Genomic DNA, 24,525 nt, shown 5'->3' with positions numbered 1-24,525 from the left:
CCTACATCCTCTATGTTCTAACCGTCCACTGCTTATGAAAGTAAGAAACAGTACAGTATATCTGGTAGAGTTTCAGCTTATATTATTTGCATGCTCATCCCATGTGTGGGATACTCATATTTCATGTACCAGCAATCGTTAAATGATGAAAGTAAAATCACAAAAGTCCAATTTTTCTGCTTTGGGGTGGTATACAGGTATGCTTTACACAATCATGGAGTCGTGCCAAGTGGATGGAGGCTCACGTTTTATGCAAATTTAACATTTGCTGTGCAAGCCTGTCTTGACATCCTCCCTTGGCCGACTGACTTTCTCACCATCCTGTCAGTGCTTTCCACTGCTATCTTCAATGCGAGGTACTGGAACTGAAACCATGTGTTCTGATCTGATGGTTGAGAACACAGTCATATCTGCATCTCAGGTTTAAAGATCTTTCCTTTGCATGGGTCAATCTTCTCCTGTGATCCACATCGTACAAACAAACTACATGAAATGACAGAGGTACTTGTGCAGATAAACAGGACTATTTTACTGGCAGTTAATTTTAACTGGATGGAGAAATTCCAGTTAAAACTCACATTCCATCTGTATGTCAACATGCAAGTCCAATGGCTGTTGGTTTAGTTTTCTTCCCGGTGAAAAGATGAATGTCAGGCTGTTTGTTACTGTTTTACATCTTTTTCTCTTTCGCAAAGGAAAAGTACGTGTTTTCCTTGGTTCCCCACTTTCCCAACCATGTGAGCCAATGTAAAATTTTTAAAATGGATGTCAAAAATTGGTGTGGTGCTTCACTTTAAGGACTTACATTTCTGTACTTGGCTGATTTTCAAAAGGCTTGGTCATTTTTAAAGCATTTCACTGTTCTTTTCACATGGACGTCACACACTCACGTGTATGAACTTCTCAGTGTACCAGAATACTGTCTCTCTTTTCAAATGTATTTTATGTTTTAATCACTTGTCCTTGTATTTGCATATTTGAAATTTTAAGCTGCATGTGTTAATTGCAAATTCAATTTGTCCAGTCTAATATTTATTTATCTATTTATAAATTGAAGAATATTTTAGGGAAAACGGTGGTGAGGGGGCTTCGTGAGAGAGCGAGGGTAGAGCATGACTGGACAAGCTTTTGTTTTGCTGGATGAGCAGGCAGAGTCCTCTCCTCACAGGGATGCTGGGGAGCATGATCACCGGGGCTGAGTTCAGACCAGACCAGACAAGGCTGCAGCACTCTAAAGATTTGATTGGGCTTGATCTGGGGCAGCCCAGGCTGAGCCAAGCTACAGTACTCATGGGTGTGCCCGAGAACGTGCATAGGGACAGACCAGGCTAGGCTGCAGCACATGTTGGCACACACAAAAATCAGGGCTGGAGTGGGTCTGGTGGGGGTTAATAGGGATGGCCATGACTAGGTAGTGTCACTTGCTCTGTGTCTGAAGACTGGACCTGTGGCAGGCTGGGCTGGGCTAGGCTAAAGCACGCATCGATTTGCGAGATGGGATTGGGGGTCTAACCGACAAGGCAGCTACATCGACTGATATGCGCAATGGCTGGTGCGGGTAACAGACTGTACCTGACTCTGTACTGGCTGACACACAAGAGCTAAGTATGAGTTGTGTAGAGGGGGACACCCCAACTAGATGGACGGACTCAAATCCTTGCCACATGGAAAATCACCATATATTTGGTCTGATCTTGGAGTGCATGTGTTGGGACTGGGCCTCCTCAGTTGCTGATGTCTGTGCAGTAGACAGCTTGCCCAGATACACACAGGGGGCATGACAATCAACTCCTCTAGGCCAGTAGAGTTTGCCAAGCTCCTTGTCAGAGAACGGAAAGCAAAACTGGTTGGACCACTCTTTTAACTAAGCTTTGAAACATATTTCTGAGTCTGTGGATGAACTAAGGTAGACTTGCTCAGTCAATAGACCTTGGAAAGATTTTCTCAACCCTGGTGCAATGAAGCCAATGGCATCTCAGAACTATCAAAACCACCCAAGTAATACCCTTGGAACATTCTTCCTCATCAACATCTCTAAGGTGCTATCAAATGATTGTCCCCCATCTCTGGGTGCCGACATAGTTTGACAGCAAGATAAGGTCGGTCCCTTCTCTTTCCCCTATGGCAGACACAGGAGATAAAAAAAAATAGAAATATTTCTCGCCATACCACGTCCCTCCCCCAAACTAACTGGAAACCCACATGTGTATGCATACTACTCAATTATGTAAAAAATACTAAAAAATTTGTAACTAACAAATGAATAAATAGGTAAAATATTTATTGATGCTAAGAACATGGTTAAGCACATTAAGCCTCCAACCATGGTGCCAGCAGTCCACATAAGGGTCAGTTCAAGTCTTAATTCCTCCATTTCTGATTCAGCAGTCTGGTAATGGCCTGGGAAAGCAGCAGAAGCTGGCATAAGCGCTTGGGGCCCTGCAACCATGTAGGAGACTGGGAAGAAGCTCCTGGCTTCAGATTGGCTCAATTCTTGCCATTTTAGTTAGAGAGTGAAACAGGGGATCTACGATCTCTCTCTGTCTCTTCTCTCTATGTAACTTCACTTTTCAAATGAAAATAAAGAAGTATTTTTTTAATGTGTGCTAGTATGGGGGGGGAGCTGGGGGGAATACCAGAGCCTAAGAAACTGTGTCATATAATGAAATTTTAAAAAATGTGTGAAGTTGGATTGGAAATGAAGCAGAGACTCAAACCAGTGCTGTGAAACCACCTTTGTAAGCAGATCCCTAAAACAGCCATAATGCCGGTACTGTTAAAGAATTTTCATTTGGTTACTTTTCATAGCTGTAGTAATTTTATTGGCATCCTCCATTTTTAAATATTTACTTATTTGTATTGGAAAGGCATATTTATAAGGAGAAGGAGAGACAAAGAGCTTGTATCTGGTATTTCAGTCTCCAAGTGACTGGAACAGCCAGAGCTGAACAACTGTGAAGCCAGAAGGTAGGAACTTCTTCCCAGTCTCTATGTGACTAAGGGCTTTAAGACTTTGGGTCATCTCTTCTGCTTTCCCATGCTATATGTTAGAGCTGAATGGGAAGTGGAGCATCTGGGACATGAACCTATGCCCATGTGATGTTGCTTTTAGGCAGAGGAGTACCCGATAGTCTTTGTGTTGGTCGTGGGATTCTCCATTTTTGCAACATGATTTTCTTCATTCACTATATATCTCATTTCAAATTTTATTTAGCTCATTGCATATAAAAATGCATGTCTTACAAGTGCTTAGAACTGAAAGAAAATTAAATTGCTGTAAAGGAATGCCAAATTCATGGATTAGGAGATATCAAATTGACTGTTTTACTGAGTCTGTGCAATCACAATTAAAAGTCAATCAGTATTTCAGGGATTTTATTTGGGTAAAGGTTAATACACTAATTTAAAATTACATTGAAATGATAAATTTAGTAGACAGAGAAAACAGTGTGAGAAGAATGATGTTTGAACAGACATGATATCTGATTTCACACGTTACTATAAATCATATTAATGCAATAAAATGCTGACAAAATACACACACACACACACACACACACACATACATCATTGGAATAGACCTCAGAATCCAGAATGTAATTCACAGTATTGAGGGAACTGATTTTCTGTAAAAATATACAAAGGCAAGATAATAGAAAAAAAATGGCTTAATTTCAAACAAATTGTGTGGCAATAATGATCATTCTATATGAAAAAAGGCCCATTTTCAAATGTAAGCTGATGTCATGTATAATTTATAAAACTCTATAATATTTGTAAAAGAAAATTGGGGTACCAGATGCACTTTAAAATGTGAATCGTTAGGCAGACTATAATACATTATCAAGCTAGAAGACTATTCAATGACAGAATATTATTTATTGATGCAGCTCCATGGATGAATTAATAGACCATAAAATAGAAACTAAGAGGACACACAGTGTCCAAATATATGCCAACATATGTATAAGAGGAAAACAGCCTAATGATTGCCGTGCATTGGGGAAGTGAGGATGATTGGATTCAAATGGGTATAAAAACAACATGACTGGTTATAAAGGTGAGTGAATTCAAACTCTTTGATCTCTGATGAGAATATATGAAACTTCCTCTACAGTGCTCACAAACCATCTAGGAAAGCCTCTCAGTGTTAACAGCCTCATTTTGATGACATCTGAATAGCCCTTTTGCCATAGAAGTTCAAACATACAGGTTCCAAAGATTAGGACATGTGTATCTAGCAGGCTATAACGCTGTCAGTCACATTCTGCACTGTTGAAAGCTTTCTATACCTTACTAAATGACTCTAGAATCAAAGAATAATATAAAATAACAATGATTAAAAATATTCCAATAGAGAAAAATAATCCAGAGACTGTATTTGAGCAGATCTAGGCACAATATTACAACTGTCCACATGTGGGAGGCCTTACTATGTTGTGTTCTCAAAATAGAGAGTGGTCCACATTCCTGTGGTGCAATGTACATTGTAGGGTACAATAGTGAAAAACAAGAGCAAAAACTGTGCAATATACTAGCATATGGAATATGTGCTGTTTTTAGTATTGACAGGTATCTTCAAGCTTCAGATAATAGTGTAATTTGCACATGAGAAGAAAATTTCAAATCCTGTCAGATATTAAGCATTTAAATCATCTCAGGATTAATGTCTGTTTATGACCTAATAAATGGTATTTATTTAATATGTTACTTGCCATCTAATAAGAGAAATAGGAAAAACTCACAGAGCTGATAAAAGTTTGTAACCTTCTTCTCAAAAGTTACTAAAAGAAGCAAGCAGAATCTAAAGAAAAGTAGATTTCAGTAACTATGAGAACTTGATCTAGTTAAGAATTATCAACTACTGATGAACAGGCACAGGATACATATCTTTCTATACCCAAAGCAAAGAATTTAGATTACTGTGCATGCCATAATATTCCATAATATTAAAAGTGAACACAGAGAGACAATTTTGCCTGCAAAACAATTCTTTTGCATGCACCCTTCACCTCCTTGTTCCTCAGACTGTAGACCACAGGGTTCAGCATGGGGATGACCATGGTGTAAAACACAGATGCGATTTTATCTGTGTCCATGGAATGACTGGAGCTGGGCTGTAGGTACATGAAGATAATGGTCCCATAGAAAATGGAGACTGCAGTGAAGTGAGAAGCACAGGTGGACAGAGCCTTCTGGTACCCTGCAGTTGAGTGCATCTTTAGGATGGTGACAAAAATGAATGTATAAGATATTAAGATAACAAGGAGAGCAAAAAAGACGTTGAAGCTGGCTACACAAACAAGCACGAGCTCATTAATGTGTCTATCAGAGCAAGACAGAGCCATGACGGGGGGCACATCACAAAAGAAGTGGTGGACCACATTGGACCCACAGAAAGAGAGGCTGAATGTCTCCCCCACATGGATGGAGGCATTCAGGAAACTGCAGATGTAGCAGCCTGTGACCAGACTAGCACATACACTTCTCGTCATTGTGGTGGTGTAATGCAGTGGTTTACACACCGCTGCATAACGGTCAAAAGCCATGGAAGCCAAAAGAAAATTTTCCATAGTGGCAAAAACTGCAAAAAAGAACATCTGAGTAGCACAGGCATTGTAGGAAATGACCTTGTCTCCCATTAGGAATTCAGCCATGAATGTTGGAATGACAGCTGAGGAGTATCCAATGTCCACCAACGACAAGTTACTGAGGAAAAAATACATGGGGGTGTGAAGATGGGAGTCCAAGAGAATCAACAGAATCATCCCTAGGTTTCCCATCACATTAATGAGGTAGATGAGAAGGAACAGGACAAAGAGGGGTGCCTGAAGTTCGGAGACACTGGTTAGTCCCAGGAGGATGAACTGTGTGACTTCGGTCCTGTTCTCCATCTCTGTTGTTTGGGGTGCAGAAGATGATCTATAACAAAGAAAAGTAAAGCCAAGAGTGTTAATAGAAACCGTGACTAGATATTTCACTGAAAATGAAATGTTTGTGCACCATTTGATTCTAGTAATAATATCCATATATCAAGATGGTTCATACTTAAATAAAAAACATAATCACAAATTTAGTATACTGTTTACTTATAGTACTTGAACAGTTCAATTGGAAGAATTTTCCTGAATTACATCTCATTTTAAATTTGGAGAAATTTGTGAAGTATACAGTGTAACATGTCTAGAATGTATATGTTACACATAAAGATAATAAATAAAAATATATGTAAGTACATATCATATACTTATCTATGTATGCTTTATAGATATATGTACGATTAAATTCTCCTCTCCTACTAAAAGTTTATGATTCTATTTTGCTCACCTGGCAGGATTGTTCCAGACACTTTACAAGCACATTCTTCTCTACAACATTATGAGTTTGGTTAGTTGGTACTTTCATCTACATTTTTATGGATAGAAAGTTGAAAATGTATTCATGTTACACAAGTGTTGATGCAATCTGGGTTTGGGCTCAACCAGTGTGGTTTTAAGTAAACCAGTCATACCTGTGTATGAATCAAATTGTTGTAACTTACCTTAGACTCAGGAGATTTCACAGTGAAGTAACTAAAAGAAATATGCTCAGTGGATTTCTGAGGGTTGCTAGGACAGTAGGGACCTGTACATGCAGCAGAGCCAGTTCTGAAGGGAAGACTGAGCCTCTGACAGAGAACATGGGACCTGGGAAGAACTATGGCCCTAACTCCACCATACCCCACAATGTGAAGGTGATAGTGATATTAACTCCAAGTGTGATTGCAGGACTTAGATGTAAAAGTCAGGCTTATAAAAGTACAGGCAACATATCTCACTTCTGGTGTGGGTAAATTTTGAAGTTTTGTAGCATTCATCAGTTCCATTTCTCCAACATAATGGACAATTTTCTCTTTCCTGTAGCAACTCAATATGTTGTTGCTCTAGCTGTGTCAATGGTAGCTCTAGCCCTTCCATTTTGCTTAACTTCTTTCTTGAAGTAATATTGTCTATGTTATGCATGTGCTGGACATAGTGAGGAAACTATGGACAAATGTTAAAATTGAGTTCAGATATTTCTAATGCTGTCTGTCATTTAAATAAGAGTTATCTTGCTCCTTTACCTTTAACGCTAATGATATGCTAACATACAGCAAAACTATCACCTTATCAATCAAAACATTAACTCTTCAGTTGTTTTCAACTAATCGTTTTCAGAGCAACAACGTGATGTTTTGCTAAGTGGCGCCTAGTTCTCTAAAGATAAAAGTTTTGAAATTTGCACCATAGCTTCATCTCAGGTTTTCAGTAAATTGTCAAAATATCTGTATCTATGCTCAATAAATCGCAGTAGTTATTACTGTCCAATTACTTTTGCATGAATTACAGATTTCACTAGAATTGTGTATTGAATATAGATGCTTACCTTGCTCCTTAAATGTAAGAGACAACCACTCTTGAATAGTGAGCTTGAAATGAGAAATTCAGTCAAAGTTTTATGTTTAAATCGAGCTGCAGTTCTTGCTCTGAAAGTAGTCAATGCTTCTCAAATCTATAAATCAGAAAGAAAGGATACAGTTAAGAGTATTAGCATGGTTTTAAGCCCTGAATCTGCCACTGTGCATTCTCTCTGTGACTTTAAAAGTCACTTACTTCCCCCTCAGCTGTTAAATAAACATGATAAATCCGCCTCTCCCACATAATCCACAGACCTGTGTAAATGGCAAACTGCAAAACAACTGGTCAATGGGGTTCTCATTTTCAAGCCACTTGGTATAATTTTCATCTTACAGTGTTCCCTTACCCAGGCTAAAGGCTGATGAGAACTCCTAAAACCAAGAGTGGGTCTGCATCTCTGAACACCTGTTATCATTCAGGTGAGTCCGAGATGACTCAAAGAGGTTGGGGTAAACGTTTGGTTGGTTTAAACTGAAATTATTTGGAAATTTGTTGCACTGGAGAGACAAGTGAATCAGAAGGAAGAGTGACTTAGAGAAGCATGAGATCTCTAGGGATATCTCCCATGAGAGCATCTGCAGCTCCTCTTCCCGCTTTCTTGAAGAAAACAATTAAAATGCCTCCAGGGACCAAGTTGAATACTTTTAATGTGTGTATGTTTTGCATTCATTGTTAATGTATAAATTAGGAACAGTAATATGTACATTTATTAGTCAGTAATATTGGGAAATTTTGTTAAGCTTGTATAGCTGTATAACCACTGCCATGACCTTCTAAACTGAGTTCCCAAATTTCTCTGTCACCATCATGTTTACCACTCACTGGTCCTGACAAATACTAAGCCTTTTTATTTTCCATTAATTTTTGGTAATAATCATAAATTTTTAGTAATCATTATAAATGGGAATGTTTTCTTCATTTCTCTTTCAAGGAATTCACCACTGGTGATCAAAAATTCTACTGATTCTTGTATCATGATATTCTATCCTGAAATTTTGTGGGATATGTTTATTAGCACTTACATTTTTGCTGTTCCTATTAAGATGTTGAAGGCCTGGCGTGCTAGTCTGGTGGCTAAAATCCTTGCATTGCATGTGTTGGGATTAAGCATTTTCTAAAATTTGTTTTTACTAATATAAAGATAACATCTTCCATACTTAAATGATATAAAAGGAAAAATACAGAACTGAACTCTCATAAACTGAGAAACAGCATTAATGAAAACCTATAGTTAGCTTTGATCTCAAATTCATAGCTAACATACCATCAAGTGTGAAAGTTGTATGGCCAGCATTGTGGGGTAACCAGCTAAACCATTGTCTGAAATGCTGGCATCCCATATGGTGTTGGTTAGAGTTCTGGATAACATGAACAGATACCGGAAAATTTTAAAGAATGCACAAAAATCTACCAACTAATGCATGTATTCATAAATTTCAAGATTCAAGCTCTTGAAATAAAAATCGCTTGTGCTTGTACATACACATTAACAATAAGCAATTGGAGTTACTGTGATTTGATCCGTATACAATGCATGAAAGTATTCAATTGCCACACTGCATCTCATAAGTATGCATTCTGTATGTAAGAAATATGAAATAATTAACAACAAAAATCACTTTCAATAGTATCCAAATGTTGTAACACACAAAGATGTTACAAAATGAATGTAAGAGTTATGTAATGGAATTATAAAAAATGAAATTTGATAATACCTTTAAAAATACATTTTTACTCCTGGGTCAGAAGACGTAATATATTATCCTTAGTGAAACAATCTATAGGTTTAATCCATTTCTATAGGTTTAATCCAATTTCTAAATTCTAATAGCCGGCATACAGAAAAAAACATAATATCACAATTATTAGAAGCCATAAATAGCCAAAATAATTTTGACAAAGAATCAAAGAACAAAGACCCATACTTCTTGCTATAAATACTAAGCACAAATCAAAAGTGGACAAAATTATCTGACATTGCCTGAAAGATAATAATATTGACTGATGGAATAGAATTGAGTCCAGAAATACATCCATAATCAATGATTTTCTAGAAAGGGACCATGTCCTTAAAAAAAAATCTTCCACAAAAGATGTTGGGACAACCAAATATAAATAAATAAAATAATAAAGGATCATATTTTACATTGGGAATTAACTAACAGAGTGTAATTTATTTGGAACACGCACTCACATGCACACACATATAAAACCCGTTTGAGTCTTGGGTTGCTCCACTTCAGTACTGTTCCCTGTTTGTGCCTGGGAAAGCAGCAGAAGATGGCCTAAGTGTTTGGGCTCCTTAACCTCTGTGGGAGATCCAGAAAAAGGTCCTGGCTTCCAGCTTCTGACCCACCCCAATGCCAGTCATTGTGGCCCTTTGGGAAACGAACCAGTGGATTGACCATGTCTCTGTCTCGTCTCTCTCTGCAGTTTCACTTTTCCAATAAAAATACTTTTAAGATGTATTTTAAAAATAAAAATAGAATAAGCAACAATACTTTCAAGTAATTTACCTATAAGGATTTAATATAGAAATCACATAAGGGGTTTTTACAGCTTATATAAAGCATCAATAATAACAACAACAAACAGCTCAATAAATGAAACAACAAAAAATGTCAGAAGATCTAAATAGACATTTCTTATAAGAGTTTTCAAAGTGCTGATAAGTACATGAGAAGCTTCAAAAACATTAGTCAGGAGAGAAGTCATAAGTACAGTGAAGTACCATGTCACATCAGCTAATAGGACTATTACAGAAAATACAAACACAGTGGAAGTTAGCAAGCATTGACAAGGATGTGAAGACTTGGAAATCCTGAGGCATTGCTGGGGAACAACCTGGATGTCTTACACACAGCGTTACCACAAGACTGAGATTAACAATGAGAGCAAGTCCTTAAACAAACCTTGTGCAATAATGTGGATAGTATCAGCATTAATAATTGTCCCAAACTGAGAACAGTGAAGTCTTACTCACCTACAAGAGCATGAAACATTGGTGCATGCTACAAAATAGAACAACTCTAAAAAATACACTGAGGAAAGAAGTCAAACATAAAAGGCCACATACTACGTGGTTTCATCATATTTAGTATCCAGAATTGGGAACCTCATAGTTTGAAAGCAGATCATTGTTTAACAGTGAGAGGAGCGTGAGGAATTGAGGAGCTGCTATTTAATGTTTGTACGGTCTCCTTGTGAATGAAAAAAATTTGGTATTGGATAGATGTGACAACTGGACACTGAATGTAAAACTTGAAATAGTAAAGCTTGTATAAATTTCATTTCAATTAAAAGGTGAATGAAGGAGAAAGTGATGAGACTGCAGACATAAGTTAGGCCAGGCAACTACTAAATTAGATTTATGACAACTATCTGAAAACAAAAAATAATTTAAAATAATACTTCCCTGGAGATTTTGGAAACTGACCCCTTAATTTTGTCCCATCGAAATTGACTTTGGACATTGGAGTTCCGTAACTGGGAGAAATACTTATAATTGTTTTAATTCCATCAGTTTATGATAACTTGTTACAACTGCCACTGTGCTAAATCATTGTGTTTTAGTTTTATACATTACTACAGTATGGTTTGGATTCTTTTGCAGTCGTGTCCTGCTTTTTAAGGATAGATCATGTGTTTTTGATGCAACTGCTCTTTTCATCCCTTTCTCATTCCTGAGCTTTCTTGAGGTTTCTTCAAACCTGTTGTAAAGATGACTCTGGAAGTGAACAAATCATAAATTATTATGAAGAAAACACATCTCAAATGTAAATAGTTGTATAGTATGTAAATATAAATTGCATCATTATTTTAAGGAAAACCATAAAAATAAAATCTTGGTGTTTTTTTTTTAAAGAAAATCTTTATTTAGCTTTCCGGAAGTGGCACTTTAACGGGTGTGATGGCTTCAGGGTTATTTCGGGGAGCTGGGGCACTCGCTGTCCAGGCCCTGAGGGTCCGTGCCCCCCATGGGGTGGCTGCGGTTCGCCCCGTGGCCTCTTGAGGGGGTGTCCCGACAGATGAGGAGCAGGCCACCGGGCTGGAGTGGGAGATCAGGATGGCTGCGTGGAAGGACCTGGATCCCTACAACTTGTTACCCCCAAAGGCAGCTTCCGGCACAAGCAAGACCCTAATTCAGTCCCTTCCATCACCAACAAGCGGATAGTGTGCTGCATCTGTGAAGAGGACAACAGTGCTGTCATCTGGTTCTGGCTGCACAAAGGCGAGGCCCAGCGATGTCCTAGTGTGGAACCCACTGTAAACTGGTGCCTCACCAGCTGGCCCACTGAGTCCCTGCACTAACTGAATCAAAATGTGCTGTGAAGTTTCTTCTTCCAATGAAGATTAGCCCTTGTGTTGGCACCTCCTCCCCTCCCCCCAAAAAATCTTTATTTAGTTAATATGCCAACCTATGTATATTTTCTCCTTTTCTGAATCAGTTTCATGGACATTAACTTCTTACGTAAGAACAGTTTCATAGATTCTCAGCATATAGGTCTAATGAGATAATATCTTTCATCTGTCAAGACTGATAACCCAGTATCACAGTCAATATGTAAAAATGAACCACTATAATTAGTAGATGTGTTAATTGTTACATGTGGGAGCTTGGCAAATCAGATGAGGAAATAACTGAAGAATAGGAAAAGAAACAAAGGAAGAACGCCCATACATTTTTAAATAGCTATTCTGTTTTGGGCTTCAAATTGAATTTTCTTTTGTTTCCAAAAATCTATACTAATTTTATATATGCTACTCATTTCCATTTCAGTCCTGATTTGGAAATACGGTGATAATTCACAAGCAAAGAACTTTGGAATTATGTTGGAATGGGAAAGTGTAACAATATTTCTACCAAAGGTCTACCTACTACCAACATCATGTAGATTGTCTTATGGGAACTTATTAATTCAAGTGAATACTACTGTACCAAATGGGAAAGTGCCAGATGGGCAGTCACATAGCAAAAGAGGTTTGTCTTTTCCTACGATGTTCCATTAGTTGTTCCATGGGAACTTGTCCAATGATTCAAGTTCATTTTATTTATTGGTCTCCTAATCTCCCATGATCTTAATTTTCTCCACCCAGCTGCTGACAAGGAGGAGAAACAGATCATGAAGGATTCAAAGGGAAAATTAAAATTGAGATATAGACTTCTACTCCCATGTTATTGACAATAACAGAAAGACAGGTCCTAATGAAATCCATGAAGGATAATAAATTGAGTCTAACTCTATGCTTAGGAACTAAAATGAAACTCTGAAAAACAAATAACATTTTCCATGATACAATTTTGTATCATCAAATATCAAACTTACATTTCTTCCCACACAAAGAACATATCATCTATGCGCACTGGGAAGAATATTTCACTCTGGAAGAGTATCAAAGAGTTTAAACTGCCCCTTAAGTAAGTCAAGACGTACATCCTGTGGCTCAGGAGCTTATGAACCTAAAAGAAAGCTTAGCTTTTTCTAAATTCACACTCACTTTATGATGTTGTATTACAATAAAGATAACTAGAAAAAAATCTCATTTATAGAAGACAATAATGTTGAATTATTGCTACAAAAATCTCTCAAGCCAGGTGATGAGAAATAGGTTTTTGCAAAATTCTCATTTTCTCCATGGGGGCCACTATATTCCATTGGCTAATGCTCCAACTTGTTAAATTCTTTCTCCATCATTCATCATCATCACTTCTGAAGTGTATCAAAGGAGAAACAAAATACAACACAAATATAACACAGAAGGCTTATTCATTGACTTGTAGCAAGAGAAGCTATTTTCCTTCACTCTCACTTCAACAATAATTCAAGTGTCCCAGAAAGTTGGTTGAATAAAATGAGTAATTCCTAAATCGTTATCTGATAGGAAGGTATTTTATTAAGATGTGATTTTGGAATCTGGAGAGATGTTAAAAAGAATACTCATTTGTAGAGAGAGGAAAGGGCAGATGGGAGAAAAAGTCAAAATAAGTTTTGGTGTTTACATCACAGCAGGGGACTATAGTTCATAGTAATGTATTAATATTTTATGAATAGTTTGTGGAGAAGAAATAGAGTATTCTAAGTATAATGATAAAGAGACATGTTAATTATCCAGACATATTTTTTCCATATTATATTCAAATATTTAAGTAAATATCCCATTGTATCCCAGAAAGATGTATGACTATCACATGATAATTGAAAAATTTTAAAACTGTTTAAGCAAATGGCAATGTGAATATTCTAACAGAGTTTGAAGTTATAAGATGAAAGTAAGGGATAACAATATTACCTGCTTTTATTCAGTTGTGACTATTGTTCAGATATTCTTTTTTAAAAAAAGATTTATTTATTTTTATTACAAAGTCAGATATACAGAGAGGAGAGTCAGAGAAGAAGATCTTCTGTCCGATGACTCACTCCCCAAGAGACTGCAATGCCCGGTGCTGCGCCCATCTGAAGCCAGGAACCTGGAACCTCTTCCTGGTCTCCCAAGCGGGTGCAGGGTCCCAAAACTTTGGGCCATCCTCGATTGCTTTCCCAGGTCACAAGCAGGGAGCTGGATGGGAAGTTGAGCTGCCGGGATTAGAACCTGCATCCATATGGGATCTCAGTGCGTTCAAGGCGAGGACTTTAGCCGCTAGGCCATGCCGCCGGGCCTAGTTTAGATATTCTGATATGAACATGCTTAAATTTATTAAATAACTCCATAATGAATGACCCAATAGTTTATAAACATGCTCTAATTACTTACATCTGAATAAAATGTTCAATTAAAATCCACACACTTCATTAAATCATCAATAAAATACATAATAGATTCTATATTTTCATATTCACAATTTTTGTTTATTAAAAATTATATACTTTTTTACCTATCATTTTTATTATTTAATCATACAATATTCCATAAATGAAAAAATCATTTTACAGATAAAGAATCTAAATTTGAGGCAGGTGAATATTTACATTTTAACTCATAGTGAGGGTCAGATCATGGGTACACTGGTGATGAGCCTGTAAAACCAGTAGAAATTGGTGATAGAAGACGAGTTATAAAAAAAATCCCACGTATGAATTTTTTAAAAAAAACACAAATTTGACTGTTTCTACATACCAAGGGGCCATGAACATTTATTTTACTGGGTAGATACAGGAAAAATACATATTCACTGTGTATTCTACAACATCAAAAAGTTGAATTGAGAGGGTGTTTTACCTTCTCCATAACCTTCTTGAATGCGCACTTAACCTCTCGATTTCTCAGGCTGTACACTATAGGGTTCAGCATGGGGATGATCATGGTGTAGAACACAGATTCCACCTTATCTCTGTCCATGGAATGACTGGAACTGGGCTGTAAGTACATGATGATGACAGTCCCATAAAATATAGACACAGCAGTGAGGTGAGAAGTACAGGTCAACAAAGCCTTCTGGTATCCCTCCCCCGAGTGCTTCTTAAAAATGGTGATGAATATGAACAGATAGGAAATCAGAATAATTAGAAGAGCAAAAAAGATATTGAAACTTGAGAGAAGAAAAAAAATCAGTTCATTGATGTGTTTGTCAGAGCAAGTCAGAGTCATGATTGCTGGGATGTCACAGAAAAAGTGATGGATTACGTTGGACTTACAAAAAGACAGACAAAATGTGTCTGCAACATCAACCACAGCAGTCAGAATGCCAACGACATAACAACATACGATGAGACGGGTACAGGCATGTGTTGTCATGATGGTGGTGTAGTGGAGGGGTTTGCACACTGCTGCATAGCGGTCATAGGCCATTGAAGCCAACAGGAAGTTTTCTACAGTGACAAATAGTAAAAAGAAGAACATTTGACCAACACATGCATTGTAGGAGATGACTTTGTAGGACCCGACAAGGAACCCATCAATGACTTTTGGAGTGATTGTTGAGGAGTAACAGAAGTCCACCAGAGACAGATTACTGAGGAAAAAGTACATGGGGTTGTGGAGGCGTGAGTCCAGCAGGATCAGCAGAATCATTCCCAGGTTCCCAATCACAGTGAGGAGGTAGATGAGGGTGAACGTTACAAAGAGTGGAACCTGCATTTCTGGGGCATCCGTTAGTCCCAGCAGGATGAACTCACTCACCTCCGTGATGTTCTCCATGGACGTGGTGCCTTGTAGCAAAGGAGAAGAAACACGCTGAGCAACAAAGCCCCGAGTCACAGACTGAAATGTATAGGAAATATTTGGTTGAAGCAATAATTCAACCTTCTTCATCCCTGAAACAAAGAGTGACAATGCACTTTAGTTAATAACTGCTACAAAGTCATAAACCTTTGAGGAGGAAGTATCGTCATGACTCATTTTCCCAAGTACGTAATGTTGTATGTGTGCAAATTAAGTTTCAAAATTGAATACTGTTGACGTTCACACACTTAAAATGAATGTATCTTCCAAATAAGATCTAACAATTTGTGCTCCTATATTTCACACATGTGAGACACTGTTTATGTATAGGATCATGATATTAGCTATCATGCCCATTTTATGTAGAGAAATCACTGGCTAAAAAAGAGATTAATATGGGCCCGGTGCGATGGCCTAGCGGATAAAGTCCTCGCCTTGAACGCACTGAGATCCCATATGGTCGCCGGTTCTAATCCTGGCAGCTCCACTTCCCATCCAGCTCCCTGCTTGTGGCCTGGGAAAGCAGTCGAGGATGGCCCAAAGCTTTCGGACCCTGCACCCGCTTGGGAGACCAGGAAGAGTTTCCAGGTTCCTGGCTTCGTATCAGCGCAGCATCGGTTATTGCACTCACTTGGGGAGTGAGTCATCGGACGGAAGATCTTCCTCTCTGACTCTCCTCTCTGTATATCTGACTTTGTAATAAAATAAATAAATCTTTCAAAAAAGGACATTAATAGCCATTTTAAGCTGTATAGCAGCTGGTTCTCTGTATAAACTAAAATTGCAATATCATTAAAGTAGTCACAGGATGTGGTTAAGAATTAGCATTTTTTAACATATTGAATACTCAATACCATGTCAATTAATTCCATAATGTTGTAAATGTTGTTGATGTTGTGCTAGGGCTTTCAATTAATCAAGATGATATTCTTCCAGCTCTACCTTCAGACCAGGGATGGTCTCCCCATGAAACCGTTGAATTTATCTGGAAAATAAGACACTGGACTCTATGCTTGGTATATGTTTGCAAAGAAAGGATCTTGACTTAATTTGAACTGTAATACTGCAAAAAGGTGGAGGAATCCACCATGGGGGAGGGTCTCGGAGGGGTGGGGGAAAATCCCAGAGCCTATGAAACTGTGTCGCATAATGCAATGTAATTAATAAAAAAAATAGACATTAGAAAAAGAGATTAATTTGTGAATTGTTATGGAAGTAACAAAACACATATACATGCTCCAGACACACATATACTGTTTGCAAAATTCAATAAATTAGAATCCATCTTAATGTTTTTCACTATAACTTTAACCAGTGTTTCAATTCTACCAAGTCTAAGGCTTAGAGTTGTACGGTGGAATAATTGACAAATAAATCCATCATAGATGGCAGAAGGATAAACACAGCATGGGAGATCTGGAAAGCTAAATGTCAGTTTGAAACTAAGATGTGGCATTGATGGTAAAGTCTATAGATTGGGCAAGAAGTGAATTTACACCCATTCTACAATCCCTTTTCTTTACTACCTGATACACATTTGTCCTAAACTAAGCTCCTTGAATTTCATTATATTCACCAACAAGGTTAAGGTGCTGCCGGGAAATTGCTCCAAGGATTATTGTGAGAGTTAAGAGAAATCATGCAGTGGGTGTTACCTACAATCCCAAAACCTGCAAGCTGCGTTACTTTGAACGTGCAGTAAGTTTCTTGCATTGGCTTTGTCTTTTTGCAAACTCCATTGCTAGTACTTCTCATTCTGTTCTTCATCTTTGATGTGAGGGTCTGCATCAGATCTTTTTCTGAGGACTTAAGAAACTTAGAGACCTCTTTTGCTTAGTAACTTAAGATTCACATTTAGGCTCCTGTTGGACATATGCTCCTTCTAACTCTGATTCCTCCTTTTTTTTATCTGTACTTGGCTGCATCACACACATTGAGAGCTAAACATCCACAGCCTGACAGTGACACAAATGTGCAGATCACTTTCATTAGTGAATACAATATTTCAAACAATTATATTAATATTGTTGCCTTGGTTAAAAAATATACATTTTTAATAGCCACTGCTTATTTTCTTATACTGGTCCTTAAATAGAGTAAACACACTCCTCAATTTCACGGGTACTTGCACAGTAACAAACTCATCCTAAGCTGAAGGGACACTAAGGCAAAAATGAGTTCAATTCTTCCAGTTCGTGGAATAGCATCCATTTATCATCCATTTATGCTAGCTTCCCTCAAATGTGCTCATAGTACTTCCATCAGGTTAAGCTCGATGATACCAGAGAGTATTACACCACATATTACTAGCTTGGAACAAGGTCAAAATTCAAATGCTCACAACCTGAGAGAGAGAGAGAGACAGAAGAAGAAGAAAAGAACAAAAAGAAGGAGGAAAAAGAGAGAGAGAGAGAGAGAGAGAAGGAATGAGCAGCAATGTGAGAAAAAGAAACAAACAAAATTTTCTAAAGATATCTTTGAAAATAAATGGATGAACCATTCTGAAATCTGGTTTCTACTAAAGGAGCATAATTTTAGCACGATCAAAATTAAACTCTTTCGAGCCAAGGAATTCAGTATTTTACAGGTCTAAATTAAATTATTTCTTCTGTCAATTCAACAACTTACCTGCATAATTGTTTAGTATATAACATATGTATGCATGTAAATGTGTCTCTCTATATTAACACCTAAATATATACTGATACATAAGGTATTCCTTGTGCCTATACTTATTAATATTTTCCTTTTGGGCATTTCAAAATTCTGAATCAGTTTCTTTTGTCATGTGAGGCAGCATTTACACAGACTCCAGCAATTACAGAGAAGGTGCTTTGACAGTGGTCATTATTCAGGCCAGGACAGCAGGTTTGAAAACACCATAGCGTATGTAGCTCGTCTACAGCGAAAGAGACTGTTGAAATTGACACACTTAAAGATTACATGCCCATTCTAAACTGAAGAAACTTGAAATGAGCTTTAGATAGAGATGTAAATGTATCTAAGTTCAAATACCTTCAAATATCTCCTGAGAGGAATAGTAGCTTGACGGTACAGTCAGTTTGTTTCACAGCAGATATACACACAGTATGTAGAGTAATAGCAAGGGGGAAAAGTAGAGTGAATCTCCAATACATATGCATAAAGTGCACTTTTAGTAAAAAAAAAATGAAGGATTTGGGAGTTTATGTAACTCTCTAAAAGTCCTGATACATCTAACACAACATATTCAAAATTGAAATTTCTTTAAATAATTCCATTCACCAGGGTTTTAAATACTCTATGTCAGGTGTTCTACAGGAACAATCTGTGAGTGACATTTGGACAATGAAAGTGAGAAGCAGGAAGCCTGTTGGTAATTTTATGCTGAATTTTCTGGAGCTCATCTGCAGGTTTAACCACTTTGGTGAACTTCTCTTTAATGACAGACTAACATACATTTAATAGGCAGGGTGAGTTTACAACCAGAACATTCAGAGCAGGATCTTGGTTCTTTCTGTCTAGGAGAGCAGCATATCATGGCATAGATACTCGATGACTGTTTTTCTTTCTAAACAAAGTGCATTTGTGCTTGAATTTTATGTGTGAAGAAAACATGTTCAACTGGATCTGAGTTCAAACCGTCACAGAAGATGAAGCTGCCTTGCCGCTTCAACATCAATTACACGCTTCTGTGCCGGTATGTATGGTAGAGTGGAGAGGCTTACCTTGCCCCTTGTAAAGGAGACGCAACCCTGAATTATGAGACCAACGTCAGATAATTATCCTCTTCACACATCTTCCTTCTTCTTTCTACTGGTCAAATGTTCCAAAGACCTTGAGCCATGAGAAAATGGAAAGAAGATGGTAATATAAATTTAGGCATCCTCGCTCTTACAGCATGGATTTTTCCAGGTGCTGAAAAGTGTTATTCAGCTGAACGGGTTTCCTCATTTGTGACAGAAATAGCAAAAGTAATTCTCTTAAGTGCATTGGTGAATTGTGTAGAGCGATTGAAAATGTTACACGGCCTTAATAAGGGGTTACCTTTTTACTAGAACCCAATATTGTCTTGACTGCAGTGTGTTTCACCTGAAGAAGTTTTCAGAGTCACTACCAACACTCAGTTTGTGGATAGGTTGCTGTGTTAAGAGCATGCCAAGAAATGATGACCAGAGCTCCTGTGGCCTCGGGCATCTCTAAAAGAGTGTCATGTTTAATCACTGTGGGATTTCTGAGCCAGATTAAAATTGTGCAGGCTTTGAGCTCTCCAGGGGAATGGGGCCCTGTGAGGTCCACCACCTCTCATGCATCATATCCAGGCAAGAAGCAATTAAACTGCGAGGAGAGACACAGCGTTGTTGTGTGTGGATTGGCACCACAAGTCTTGGCAGCACTTGCTCCTCTTCATGTTTCACTTTTTAGTATGGTGCCATCTGCATACACCAAGAAAGTGTTGCTTCATTGATTCACATTGAGTATCATTGCTGATACTGAAATATATTCTCAAAAATCTATTTGCTTTCTACCTAACATTAATTTTTTTTCAGCTTTTGCATTCATTTAGGTGTCATAACTAAGTACTAGTTTAATAGAAATGTTGGGAGATTTTTAAAGGATGTTTTTATTTTTATTTATTTTTTATTATTTTTATTTTCCTCTTTTTATTATTCTCATTCATTTATATCACTGTATAGTATTACACTATATATATACAACTATGTACTGCATAATAACATTTCAGTAAATGCTAGACTCCATATGTGACAACTTTACCACACATCTAGTGACACCATAGCCAATGTCATACCATGAAGATTTTGTAATGATATAATGATACTGGTGTTAACAAACCTATGGTACTAGGGTTGTATGAAAATGTAGTACATCCAGGACCCAGCGTTGTGGCCTAGACGCTAAAGAATTCGCATAAATGTGCCAGGATCACATATGGGCTCCGATTCTAATCTTGGCAGCCTAGAGAACCTGCACCCATGTGGAAGACCTAGAGGAGGTTCCTGGCTCCTGACTTTGGATCGGCTCGGCACTACCGATTGTTGTCACTTGGGAGGTTAATCACTGGACCAAACATCTTCCTCTCTGTCTCTCTTCCTCCCGTACATTTGATTTTCCAATAAAATTAAATAAATCCTTTTGAAAAAGTGTACACATGCAATCATGTACAGTACATCATTGCTTAATGAAACAAATGACTGTTCCTAGCTTATTAATTAATTTTAATATGGTTTACGATACTTTGAATGTACTCCTTTGACTGTCAACAGTATGCCACACTCATGCAGCCTGTGTTTATCATCAAATTTCTCAATTCCCTCAAGAGCCACATTAAGTCACTGACATATGTTATGTAGGCATGTGTACGTACACTTCCTTGATGTCATCACAATGATAGTATCACCAAAACCATTGCTCAAAATGTATGTCTATCATTTCTCAGAACATATTTCTATCTTTATATAACATACGATTGCACATATGTTTCTGCTCATCTGTTAAGTTTCATAGAGATCTTATACAGAATGGGAGAAAATATTTGCAGATTACAAACAATAGTAAAAAGAGCAAGCAATCCAATTGAAAATAGGGGAAAGACCTGACTAGACACCCCCCAAAAGAAAGCACACAAACGGTCCATAGCTAGATGCATAAGTGTTCAACATCCCTAATGAGCAGGAGTAGATAAACAAGAACTTCACAGCACTTCACTCTTGCTAGAATATCTAATATTGAACATATTGAAATATTGAAGATTTTAAGTTCCAATGAGGATGTGGAGAAGTGAAACACATAGTGTTAGTGGTTGTCCATTAGAACAGTCGTATAGGTCATATAGAATAAGTTCAATATTTATTTCATAACAAGTACTCAACATTTACACTGCTAGCATACCTAAATGCCTGCTACAATTATTTCACACTGGTAATTATGTGAAGTGACGAATAAAGCAGTGAAAATGGAAAATGCATTGTTTTTTCTTTGTTTAATATTAATTACATTGCATTATGTGACACAGTTTCATAGGCTCCCGCAATCACTCCCCGTACCCTCCCCCATGGTGGATTCCTCCACCTTTTTGCAGTATTACAGTTCAAATTAAGTCAAGATCCTTTCTTTGCAAACATATACCAAACATAGAGTCCAGTGTCTTATTTTCCAAATAAATTCAATGGTTTCTTGGGGAGACCATCCCTGGTCTGAAGGTAGAGCTGGAAGAATATCTTCTTGATTAGTTGAAAGCCCTAGCACAACATCAACAACAATTTACAACATTATGGAATTACTTGACATGGTATTGAATATTCAATATGTTAAAAAAATGCTAGTTCTTAACCACATCCTGTGAAAATATAATAATACTAAAAACCACAATAAAACTCATTAAAGACATTGATGATTGAGAGAGTTGAAGGGAAAAATTAAAAGGTAAAGGTCAGGCTGTTGAAATAATCAAACCATTTAAAAGACTCCCAGGACATTCACTCCAAAAATATTTTAAGGTTTTGCTTCTTCAGTAATGTACCAAGATTGGACAGAAAATCTATGTAATTAGTAGTTAGAGAAACACAGTCTTGGGAACACTGCTACTCTTCTTTGAATTCTGGTTTCATGCTCTGCAAAAACCCAGTTCCTAATTGTATCGCAAATGGGTGAATTAACTTCACCAAAAAGAGCTGAGGGAGAAAGCTGACACTATTAGTGACAGAAATCCGTACACTGTGAGTTAGCTGAAAGGCTACAAAATAAAATTGGTGGCTACAAAACCACTGAGAGCGAGAAATGTCCTGTCTACGGCTGCATGCCCAGCTAGCCTAGAGCCAGACCATGCAGGAGCCAGCAGCCGGGAATTCCACCTCTTTCTTTCCAGCGGGTGGCAGAGGCCCAAGCACTCTGCTGTCTTGTACTTCCTTTCCAGGCACATGAACAAAGATCTGGACTGGAAGTGAGCTGTGAGGACACGAACAGACACTTCCATATGGGATCCCTAAAGCCACGAGCAGCAACTGGACTTGCTGCTTCACAAAACCGACCCCGGGCTTTTCCTTTGTGTTGTTGTTGCTGTAGTTGTTGTTGAATCTTTTATTTATTAGAGCCTTGAAACCTATGGCAATAATTTAAGAAGAATGTTAACTTAAATAAACTATCAAATAAAAAAGTAAATAGTCATTTCTTGTCTATCATCAAAAAAATGAGATGGTAGACTCTCTCATTCAGAAATAATAAATATATAACTGTCAATAAACTTTTCAGTGAAGTCCTGAGGGTCTGAATTAAAAGTATAGATAGTGTACATTATAGTAGTATATTAAATGTTCCTTGTTTAGTACTGAATAAAATCATGGTCTTTAATACTCTTCATGGACAGTTATAATATTTTTCAGTTAACCATACAGCATGTGTACGAAGTAATTTTCATATGTAAGACAACTGTAGGATTTGTATTAAGTTCACAATCATAATCACAAATGCTGAGGGTTTAGTAAATCATATTTTTTGTTGTATTACTTGCTAGCTAATCAGATATGATTTCTATGTAACATCATGACATCATTTCATTTGTCTACTTAATGGTGAATTTGCATGAAATTATGTCATCTAAAAGTAAGGAGGCTAAGAATGTGGTAGGGCCTGTCATGATAGCCTCGTGGTGAATTCCTCACTTGCGTATGCTAGGATCCCATGTGTGCTCCGGTTCATGTTCTGGCCGCTTCACCTTCCATGCATGTGGCCCAGGAAAGCAGTGGACGATGGCCCCAGGCGCTGAGACCCTGCAGCCACATGGAGGACCCAAAGGCTCCTAACTCCTAGTTTCAGATCAGCTCAACTCCAGCCATTGTGACTGCTTCGGGAATGAACAGCTGGTGCAGAGTAATTCTTTCCGTCTTTCTCTTTGTATATCTGCCTTTGTAATAAAAAATAAAAACAAATCTTTAAAAAATCAAATTTTGTTAAAATACTTCAGGAAAGCAGGAGGATGACAGCCTCTTAAAATACATACTGAAAAGTTTGTGTTATGATTAATTCACTCTCACCATTAGTAGTTTCACATGTTGGTCCCATTCATATACAAAGTATTTATTGAGAATATCCTATGGACTAAACATTTTTAGGCAGTAAAGCCCATGTAACACACAAAGTCAACATCTGATAGGCAGGTATTTTTTTTATTAAGATGTGATTTTTAAAGTTGGAAAGATGTTCTACTTATATTTGACATTGAGTGGATACACAGGGTTTGGGAAAAGCAGTTTGGCGAACTGTAAAGGAGGAAAGATTTTTCAGGAAGGGGCAGAAAGTTTTTGAGACTCCTGAGAACTCTTGGAGTCAGTATTTAGCGGATGTTAGGGATTATACTCCCTCGGAGATTCTCAGTGTTGATAGCTCACTATCATACACACAGTACTTTCTGGATTTATTTTAATGTTCAGTAAATAAAGCTCACAATTTCCCTGGTGAGCAGGAGGATAAAGCTACGTTTCACACAGATCTTTCATTCAGGTTGAGAATATGGATGAACAGGTGAGCAAATATGTGCCAGAAGTAAATACGGATGACGAACAAGGAGACGGCAAGCAGTCGGAGGATGAGAGGTGTGAGGAAGACAGGAACGATTTTAGGAAAATGTTCGCAGCAATTCCTTGTGATCTCTGAACTGACAACATATAAACAAGCATCTGAAATGAGTTTAGGCATAAGCTAGGTTAAAGAAACAGCAAATTTAGCGTTTCAAAGACAGGGATATATGTAGAGCTGTCAAGAAAAAGAAAAAAAAGAATATAATAGCAGATGTGTGAATGGGTAAGAAAGTGAAAACATAATATAGTTTGAACAGAGGCATGCAAAAATTTCTATGACCAAAAAACACTGTTAAATTAGGAAAGATATACTCTCCAAAAAGCATGCAAATGGCCAGAAAATTATGAATATTGTT

The 24,525-nt window shown here is 37.5% G+C and overlaps 2 protein-coding genes and 1 pseudogene across 2 annotated transcripts; 1 reads left to right on the top strand and 2 right to left on the bottom strand.

Moving 5' to 3' along the window:
* Positions 1 to 4,949: 4,949 nt before the first annotated feature.
* On the bottom strand, positions 4,950 to 5,894 carry LOC101522954 (olfactory receptor 5B2-like). The gene has a single exon (XM_004585498.2). It carries the CDS (start codon positions 5,892 to 5,894, stop codon positions 4,950 to 4,952), a length of 945 nt encoding a protein of 314 aa, XP_004585555.2.
* A 5,452-nt stretch (positions 5,895 to 11,346) lies between these two features.
* Positions 11,347 to 11,734, top strand: LOC101533638 (cytochrome c oxidase subunit 5B, mitochondrial-like; annotated as a pseudogene).
* Positions 11,735 to 14,624: 2,890 nt separating this feature from the next.
* LOC101522719 (olfactory receptor 5B17-like) lies at positions 14,625 to 15,572 on the bottom strand. Its single transcript, XM_004585497.2, has one exon. It carries the CDS (start codon positions 15,570 to 15,572, stop codon positions 14,625 to 14,627), a length of 948 nt encoding a protein of 315 aa, XP_004585554.2.
* Between the last annotated feature and the right edge of the window lie 8,953 nt (positions 15,573 to 24,525).

This window comes from Ochotona princeps, chromosome 4, assembly GCF_030435755.1.
Source record: "Ochotona princeps isolate mOchPri1 chromosome 4, mOchPri1.hap1, whole genome shotgun sequence".
In the NCBI taxonomy this organism is placed as follows: Eukaryota; Metazoa; Chordata; class Mammalia; order Lagomorpha; family Ochotonidae; genus Ochotona; species Ochotona princeps.
The sequence above is the reverse complement of the archived record's forward strand: the minus strand, read 5'-3'. Positions and strand labels throughout refer to the sequence as shown.